Source organism: Hippopotamus amphibius, chromosome 13 (genome assembly GCF_030028045.1).
Source record: "Hippopotamus amphibius kiboko isolate mHipAmp2 chromosome 13, mHipAmp2.hap2, whole genome shotgun sequence".
Classification (NCBI taxonomy): Eukaryota; Metazoa; Chordata; class Mammalia; order Artiodactyla; family Hippopotamidae; genus Hippopotamus; species Hippopotamus amphibius.
The window spans coordinates 40,704,531-40,714,701 of record NC_080198.1 but is presented as its reverse complement, the minus strand read 5'-3'; the positions used below and the strand labels follow the sequence as shown (position 1 = coordinate 40,714,701).

Sequence of the window (10,171 nt, the reverse complement as noted above, 5' to 3'; positions counted from 1 at the left end):
TGTATGGGTAAAGAATCTGAAAAAGAATGAATATATCTATATGTATAACTGAACCACTTTACTGTACACCTGAAATTAACACAACATTGTAAATCAACTATACTCCAATAAAAAAAAAAAGATAACTGAAAGTATCTGTTTCCTTCCCACTCAAAAGTAGTGAGAGGCGCAAAAGAACAGGAGCAGACAGAAAGGGAAAGACAGTAACTGATATCCGGAGATTACTGCTCACAATCATCATGAGTTACCCTAAACTGCTGTTTGGCAAGCATGCCAAATGGTCATTCTTGAAAGCTAGAGTCAAGAAATCTGGTGTAGGTCTTGCTATTAATTAAAATGCACTGCTCATTGATTTCACCTAAGTGTCTTTGCCCCTTAACTTCCAACATATGAACAATGAGTATAATAATAAGCTTTCGGAACCAGAACATTTTTCTCCTAAGGATTATATTTTCTTTCATATTGCTTTAATGTTCATATATTCTACTGAGCAAATTACTTTTCCAAATTATGAATCAGTCCATATGCATCATGTAAAATGTTCAAATTTCTATTATTTCCACTAAGATGCTTATTCTAATTTAGAATCTTTCTGCACTTTTACATTAATATGAATAAAGTAAATAGTATTTCTACAAGCCTCATGTTTAAACAATACATTTCTTTGAGGATGTTATGTAACATGAAATAATTATATATCAATGTAGTACTTTTTCAGTTATTTTTATGTAACATCAAGATAAGGTTTTTGCATAAAAGACTGGTTTTATTAAAATAAATTTTACATGAGTTATGGACAGTCAATTTATGTGAAAGCCCTCATTTCCCCCCTTTTCAGATATATTTTCCATTTGGCTGTTTATAACACATACTGTGGCATGAAATAAAATTCCAAGATCATTCACATAGTACAACTAATAAATTTGCATTATAAATTTGTGTTATAAAGAAAAATACAATTGTTTGAGGTTAAATTAAAGTGATTTCTCATTTTCCTACTCTTTTCATCTCTTAACCTACTTCTCGGAATTTGTCTTTACATTGAAGCAGTGCTCTACTGAAGCATTACTATGTGGCTTTAAACTGTTCTACCTGCTTTATGTATATTGAGGATAAAATATTTAGAATTATAATTGAACCTATCAAGACAAAATATTGGGTGTCAGTATTAACAAAATAAAAATCACTCTTCATTTCTAGCCCAGATTAACTTCTGAATAACCCAACTGGCTCAACCGTGCTGTCCAATACATTTGACTATTTAAATTTAAATGTAATTAAAAATTTATTTCTTCAGTCACACCAGACATTGTTCAAGAGCTCAAGAAGCACATGCATCTGGTGGTTACTAAATTAGACAATACAGATACAGAACATTTCCTTCACTGAATAAAGATCTACTGGGCAGCACTGGGCTAGACCACATAGGAGTCAATTCATAAGTAAATATATGTGAATATATGCATTTTTTCCACCTCAGTCATAAAAGCTACTTGTTTAAACTTACCTTCAACACATTCACAATCCCATTTATTTTAGCCCAAGATAATAGTATAAAAATAGATATTTGTATAATTTCTCCAAATCCTACAATGTGATGTCAAAGTTCAAAGCCCTGTAATGAATGTTCAAAGCCTTTGCCAATGTAAACCCAGTCTCCTGAGCTCCCTCTGGACCACAGCATCTTGACCACAGGCAGAGTTCTCCAGTAGTACCTGCAGGGAAGCCTTGCTAGGGACTCCTCATCAGTGTGGACTACTACTTTATAAGGCCACCTTGGAGGATGGGTCCCTGGAGGCAATGCCTCTGCTCCGTGGCATGCATTCCAGGACCCCCAAAGGGCCCACTCAAGGCAGGCTGACCATCCATGCAGGCCATGCAAGGCTTGCCATGACCAGCCAGGCCCACACTTCTTCCACTAGGGCCGCCAGTGCACCACCCGAGCCTAAAGCCTGGGCAGACAATCCCACCCTTCCTCCTACCTTCAAGGCCCAGATTATACCTAGAGTCTTTCCTGAAAGCCTACACTTGTAAAATATAACTTAAAACATATGAAAATAGCAATCTGTATAAACCCAAGGAAAACTGTCCTCAGTAAAAGAAATAATGCATTAAAACTCTTTCAAAATAACAAAATAAACTCTCATTTCACTAGTCCAGTATAAATACTCTTTTCACCACCCCTTTTTCCCCAAATTCCTGAAAACAATGTAATCAACTTCAAAATTTGGTCTTTAAGTGATAATTTTTAAAAATAACACATTTTCTAAAATATTAAATGTGCATTATTTGGAAACAAGTGTATGCAAATGAACCTTTAAATATCAATATATAAACCCATGTATCAATTTTCTAGCCCACAGAGAGAGGTACTCACATATTTGAAATTTGAAAATCATTTTTCCTAACAACTATGACTGTGGTTTCTAGATTTTGTCCTTAAGCACAAGCCATTATTCCTCTATGACATGACCCACAACAAGAAGATTTACAGCTCCACAGGTCACGAAGATTCTGTAGTCTTCTGATGGATGGCATCAAAGCTGAAGGCTGAAAGATACTTTGGTGGTGTAGCTGGGAACAGATTCTGTAACAATAAGAAAATATATACTCAGCTATTACCCATTTTATTATGGGATGTAACTGCATCAAAAAACAAATTATTGCAACTTCATACTCCAAGTACAGAGATAAATGCATCTATTACCACTAAGTCAACCACCACAAATACGTAGTCTTGCTTTAGAGATATTTAGATCTAAGATAGAAGAGTACATTATTATTAACTCTGATTCTTTTGCAATCTTTCCAACCAACTCACACAGCTACATCAACATCTTGGAAACTGTATAAGCCTAAAATAATAAAAGTTGACAAAATAGAAATAGATGGTCAAGGATTTGGGATTGTGGATGCCAGGTAGAAGGGAATATAGTTTATAAGAGAAGTTTGGGCTATTCCTAAACGAAGCACCATCTTATTAATAATACTTTTACCATTCTTGCTCTTCCCACTGGTTGCTACACTCTCTCTCTCTTCTTCTCCCTCTCCCTCTTCGCAGCCAACTTTTGTCAAAGGATGGTCTATACTAATACTTCTCAAGGTGTTTCTCAGACTCTTACAAATGTACATTCTCAGGTCCCATCCAAGACCTGATGACTCAAAAACTCTGAGAGTGGGACCTGCAGCTGATTCTTATGTTCACTAAAGTGTGAGGACCAGCGAGGGGCTTCACTTCCTCATCATTCTTGAATCATATGAGGTTGGACTTCCATATAGACTCACTAAATCTACTTTTTTTCCTTATAGCAATGAACTCTCTCAGACATTAGTCTTATGGGGAAGGAGAAAAAAGAGAGAAGACAACATGGTGAATAAAAAAGAAACAAACAAAAAAATTGAAAGCATATGTCCAACCACATATAGGTTGAACTATTAAGAAATCACCATTTTTGTAGGTCAAAAGCAGCTGAATATTGGCAATATCATTTAGTTTTACCTAATATAAATATATGGAGGATAGAATTATGACAACTATTTAGAAATAAACAAATGGAATCAAAATCTATCGAAAATCAAATTATTTTCTTGCTGGACACATAGATCAAAAAATTAATAGCTATTTTCTCTAATTCATTCTTGCATTTTTACACAATAGCACTATAAAGTAATTATGAAGAAATGAATAAAATACAAGAAGGTTTTTCACAAGAGGAAAATTATACAACCCAAAAATAAATTTTGACAAATAAATGTTTCTGTTATTTCAGTTTCGTGTTTAACATAAATTTCTAGTTTATTTCATAGTATTTCAGCATTCAGGACTAGGGATGGACAAATAGATTAGCGGTAACTGTATAGAAATTTTCTTAATTTAATTGAAAAAATTTTAATTTGCCAATAAATGGTATTTTTCATTAATGTCATGAGACACCTGAATATCTGAATATGACTCATCATCTTCAGATACCTACTAACAAGGGAGGAGTAAGCTCACAAGCATGATATTTTCTGAGGGTGACTGAGGGAACCTGCTCCCAGGCGCTTGTCTTCAAAGTCATGGGGGACGGGGCTACCTCCTCCCTAACCCACATGTGTGACGTCTTTCTTTCAGGTCTGCACCCAGCTTATCAAAAAAGAATACTGAAAAATTAAGGGATAACTTGCAGGCAGCCACACCCAGAAAAGAGGTGGGGATTAGAAGAACAAAGACTGATTTACACCTTTTCCTGTGTCTCTATGTGACAGAAGGAAGGGGTTCTAAGGCTTCTGGAACACTTCGGAAATAGCCACTAGGCAAAACACTTGTGCCCTTTCCTAAGGTGCTGTGACCACCCTGTGTCTCTGTATCATTACCTCCCTATGGGAAACCAAAACTAAATGCATCTACTTACTAATCTGCCATCTTGTTTTCTCCTTTTGTGATTTTTATATAGGTGTATCTTGATTTATATGAGACGACTTTTTTTAAAGTTGAATTTAAATGGATTTTGACATGTAATCTTCTTTTCCCATTAACTAGAATACTCTTTTATCAATATTTCATTAAAAACCCATATAAAGTTAGTAATACAACCTTTACATTTCAAGTACATGTTTCCCAGCCTGTCACATGGTTGTGGATGTATTAAGCATGCTAATACACTAGGAAAATTTGATTATTTAAGGAAACATATCTTTTTTTTTTTGGTAAATAGAAAAGTAATTTATAAATTATTTTCATTTATTGTTTATTGCCCCAACCAATTAACTTTTTGTCAGTTTGACTTACAGCAATAAATGTGTTGCATCAGTGAATGGAATTCTGAAATACACTCATTTTAAATGATTTTGAATATGAGTAACCTACCTCTTTCTTTAAGATCTTCAATATAGGCTTTCATAAATTCTTTATCAAAATGTTGGCGATCTCGTTCACTTTCCGTCATTTCATTACCATCTTGACACTGGGTATTTTCAATAGGATTGTCCATAAGACTTACAAATCTATTCAACAGAGTATGGAAAATATCACATTTTCACTTGTGCTTTTATATTGTGCAAAAATCCTCTCAGGAGAAGTTAACTTTTGTGGCACTAAATCCCAAGTTCTCACTTCTTCTTGGAAGTCACAGCTGCCCACATAATATTAGTGTCACCAGTGGAATTCCACTGTGCAATAATCCAATGGGATTATGGAGTCAGTTTACAGCAGAGACTGTAAAGAGGCTTGATGGGGAAATGAGAGTTACTTAGCCACAGACAGAGGACAGCAGGCAGGAAGCCATGAGGCAAACAAGAACGCTTAGTCTCCCTGTCAGATATGGTGTCTTACTATGTTTGCTTTTACTCCCAATTAGTGACATCAAACTGCAAAATGATGCGGCCACATTGAAAAGGACTCAGAAGAAATCCCCACCAAGGAAGTATTTAAAAGATGGACTATTGTGACAAAAAAAGAAGCTAAAGGAGACAAGCCAAAATGGCATTTGATCTAATTTCTTCACAATTTTGAAAGATGTTTTGATGTGAACGATTATATAAATATTTCAATTCAAAATAGGAAATCTTTCAAATAGTCTTTGGTTGCAGCTGTAGGCCCTACTCAGTCTTGGGGTATTAGCCTACTCTCTTTGGTTTGTAGAAGAGATGTTACATATATATGTCACATATATACATATATATAGGATATGAGCCACATATCTGTCAGCTTTTAATATATATATATTTCTCAGTTTATTTTCCTCTAATTTTATTTAATGTCTAAATATGGGGAAAGCAAAAATGTTTTTACTTCTTATACAGAAGATCCATTCAATTTTTCCTTTGCAGTTTCTTTCATTAAATTTTTATTGTCCTTTCCTATCCAAACATAAGAAATACAACTATATTTTATCATCCTTAAATTTTTGATCAAAGTAATCACTGTATATATTTTAAAATTTGGATAGTGCAATGATATTTTTTATGTAAAGCTACAGTGTCTCACCCTACCCCTTCCTCCTCTCTCATCCCAGAGGAACTTTTCATTGTTCAATCACTGTTTTCACTGAATCTATTTGAAATATCTTTTACTGTGGAAAAATACTTTAATGTTGTTCGATCGCGTACAGGTGCTCCTCCCCTTATCTTCCACTCCCTCTGTATCCCTAAACTTCCCACCTCCCAATTTTCATCTGTAGTTTTACTTTTTCAGCATTTTATTATGAAACTTTTTCAAACATTCAGCAAAGTTGAAAAAATGTTATGGTGATCACCCCTGTACCTACCACTTGGGTTCCAAATTTAACATTTTACTGCACTTGCTTTATCACATACCCATCCATCTATCCACCCACCCCTCTACCCGCCCATCAAGCCATCTGATTTTTTGATGCATTTCAAAGCACATCACAGACATTGCATAGTTTTACTTTTACATTGTGGGTTTATATGGGGGTTTTTTCTGCCTCATTTTAATGGGTTCTCAAGATGGATAGGTGTTAAATACATGGTGAGTCTACCATCGTTAACATGGCATTTCTTATTCTTTTTATAGTCTCCTTTCTATATTTAATTTGTGGTTTAATCCAGATGTCTTTTTGTATGCTATTTATGATATATGTATGTATATACATATATATATATATAGATACTATAAAGCTGTATGCTATAAAACTTTCTTATGCTATAAAAAATAAGCTTCATCTTTCTCTAACTAGCCAACTTCCTCAGTGCTGTGTTAAGTCATTCATACCTTCCCCACTGGTTTATGAAAATTCCCGCATCATGCACTAGGGTCAATTTCAGGACTACCTGTTCTGTTCTAATAATTTATCTACAAATCATTGCCTAGTACTACATCATTTTGATCATTACACTTTTTAAACACATTTTAATTCTCAGCAAGGCAACTTCTGTCACATTACTCTTGTTTTCCAAAATTATCATTGCTCTTCTCAGCTTTTTGCCTTTCAGACATACTTTCAAATCAGTTTTCCAATTTCCAAAAAAGAAATCCCACTGGAGCTATGATTGGAATCATATTACACTTGAGTATAATTTTCAGAAGAAATTACCTCTTTACAGTCTTTCCATCCTGAAAAGACACAGTATGTGTTTCCAAATACTCAAGACCTCTTCGATATCCTTCTGGAACACTTCTAGGTTCCCTTCATATAAGAGAACTATTCTTTCTAGGGTTTTTCCTAGATATTTTATATTTTTGATTATTACTATTACTGCCATGATTTCTTCCATTGTGTTTCTATAGGTTATTTCTAAGAAATCAGTAAGTTATAGAATTTTTTTCAATTTTTTAAAATTGAAGTATAGTTGATCTACAATGTTGTGTTAGTTTCTGATATATAGCAAAGTGATTCATATATATATGTGTATATATATATGAATCAGATTCTTTTTCTGATTCTTTTCCATTGTAGGTTATTACAAGATATTGAACATATTTCCTCGTGCAATACAGGAGCTCCTTGTTGTTTATCTATTTTATAGCTGTTGAATTTTTAAGGCAAACATATCTATAGTCTTTTTATTGAACTGTTATTAATTCAAAGAGCTTCTATCTGATTCTCCTAGATTTCCAAGTCTTACAATTGTATCATCTGAAGTAACTTTAGTTACCTGCACATGGTCACAGTTTTACCCTGACCAAAGGGTCCCCTCCTGCCCTTGGATGTGAGACTACTCCCAGCTGCCGGAATTTGAAAAGGGTTCTAGGGGTGGGTCTTGCTACCCCTCTCACCAGTGGGCCCCCTCTTATCCAGACAGCATTCTGGACATTGGACAGCCCATTCGAGTGGAAGGGATCAGGTGGGGCACAGGGGAGAAGAGATCTTACTCCTGTTAATTTTGTGCTATATGGGACTGAATTTAGTCTCTCTCTGTAATAGTCAACCTCTTTATTTCTGTTTGCTATGCATCTTATTTCAGGGACTGGAAGATAAGGGAGATTTATGTTGATAGTGAGCTTTTGCCACTGAGACAACTGGGAGTCCCAGGGAAATATTCCCTCAGTGGTGGTTTTAATATGCAACTGGCGTTCAGGGCAGGTGGGTCTCCGGACACAGGGAGGAAGTGGCTCTCACTGGAGCAGCCTTGTGCAAAGGTTCCTGGGAGGCTTCAGGCTGCTGGGGGTGGGCCAAAATGGTCTCAGGGTAGAGGTGATGGGGGAACCTCAAAGCCCCAGATTCTGGCAGGATATACTAGCAGGGAGCCAAGGGGATGTGACTTGCAGTCAGCCTGAGGGAAGGGTGGAGCTGGGGCTTTTGAAGCCTCTTTCTTCCTTTCTTCCTTTTCTATAGATTGCCAATTTATATATATATATATTTTTTTTGGGGGGGGTGCACACCATGGCATGTGGGTTCTTAGTTCCCTGGTCAGGGATGGAGCCCACACCTCCTGCAGTGGAAGTGTGGAGTCTTAACCACTGGACTGCCAGGGAAGTCCCTCAAGCCTATTTCTGAAGTAAGAAAGACTGTCCAGTTTCTCATCCAAGATTGGAGTCTGTTTGTATCACATTTGTATGGATGATTTTTCATAGTTTTTGGTGGTTTGCAGATTCCTTGAAGAAAATCCTAAAAAGGATGAGGCACAAAGAGGATTTGACGGCCAGTGACCCATGAGGCCAGCAGTGACGGGAGCGCTGAGTGACCAGCCAAGAAGCCCTGGGTACACGCCCCACTGTGCCTTCAACCAGCAGGTAGCATCTGTCCAGAAATCCTCTGAGCCCTACCTCCACATGCCATTGGCCAAAAACTTCAAAATCCCGTAAGAAGGTACCAGATCTTCTTGTTCGCAGAGTATGAGAACCATCTAATCTGGTTCCTGAGACTGGCACCTAGACTCCAGGAGCTTCTCGCTCTTATCTTGTGTTTGAATGGGTCTCTATTGGGCTCTCTGTCTACTTACTTTAAAGGTGTGGATGAGTCACAAAGGGCTGTTGGGAGCTCCACCAAGTGGTCCCCACTGACGACTAACAAGGTGAGCTTCTTTAGGTTAAGCAAGGCATAAGGAAGATAGGTCAGCTTGTTCTTATACAGGAGAAAGGTTTGTAGTTCTTCTAGCCTAAGGAGACGTAAAAGGGATTAGAACACAAGGACCTAGTCTCACAGCTAAGAAAACCACAGTGAATTACAAATAAATTCTAGTAGGAAATCCCTATTTAGTTTATTTTTTATATGTGTCCCTTATAAGAATAAACTGACTTTACAATTTATTTAAATAAATAAAGTCATGCCAGGTGACACGATTTGGGTTTAGTTTTTTTTTTTTTTAAGTTTCTACTGACTTAAATTGACAGTGGAAGATACAGATATAGCAGCAGGATAAGCAAATTATATGATATACAGTAGGTCATGATGGAACTTAAAAAGTCGATATATCCGCTGCCCCCCAGCCCCCCACAAGTGTCTACTGTGTTCCCAAGGGTAAGCAGGGCATGGGAAAGAAATCATATTAGAGTTGGAATGAGCATAAATAAATTTTTGGCAACATGTTTCCTTTTGTGAAAACACAGTTACTCCTCTCTCATCACACTTTACCTTTGAAATAGGAACCAACCTGCAGAGCGAAAAAGAGATGAGCGAGACATGCTCCAAATATGTTCTACTCCGTTCTCCACTTTGCTCGAACTCAGCTCCCCCCTCTCTAGCTTTTTCTTTCATTCATTTGCAAAATTTTCACTGATCCCACAAAATATTTCACAAAGTTCCCCTTGTGTTGCAAACGAAAACAATTCCCATGTGGTCTCATAAACCGAGAAAGCATCCATATACATCATGTGTACCAGGGGTAGAGAAAGGTCACATGAGATGGCATTTAGGACCAAGCCATTTTTGGCTCCTGTGTCCTGACAGCTTACTTATGCTACTTTATAACAAAGACTGTGGATTCCAGGAGACCAGAGGGTTTGTTTCATTCACCACTGTGAACCCAGCCCACTCTCTGAGCATGCCATACAGGAGCCTGATAAGATTGACAGAATGAATGAATGAATCTATCTTATATGATACAGTATAACAGTGATTTTTTAAACAAGAAATAGCTACAAGGATATAATTTGAAAACCTTACTAAGCATATCAATTTTGTTTGAAATATTATGTATAATAAAGCAGTAAAGGAAACTAAAAAAAATCCTGATATCCTATATAGAATGGTGTTTTGATTCCCCATACATAATAAATTCACTTTTC

At 36.4% G+C, this 10,171-nt stretch overlaps 1 protein-coding gene across 3 annotated transcripts in view; it reads right to left on the bottom strand.

The window, feature by feature from the left end:
* Nucleotides 1-745: 745 nt before the first annotated feature.
* The window catches only part of LRRC2 (leucine rich repeat containing 2), an 86,223-nt gene continuing 76,797 nt past the window's right edge, over nucleotides 746-10,171 (bottom strand). For all 3 annotated transcript variants that reach the window (XM_057705068.1, XM_057705069.1, XM_057705067.1), the window contains 3 exons: nucleotides 8,887-9,042; nucleotides 4,850-4,986; nucleotides 746-2,587 (listed from right to left, as the gene is read on the bottom strand). In XM_057705068.1, the coding sequence (XP_057561051.1) occupies nucleotides 2,538-2,587; nucleotides 4,850-4,986; nucleotides 8,887-9,042 (343 nt within the window). In that variant the 3' untranslated portion in view covers nucleotides 746-2,537. The remainder of the gene's footprint in view (nucleotides 2,588-4,849; nucleotides 4,987-8,886; nucleotides 9,043-10,171) is intronic.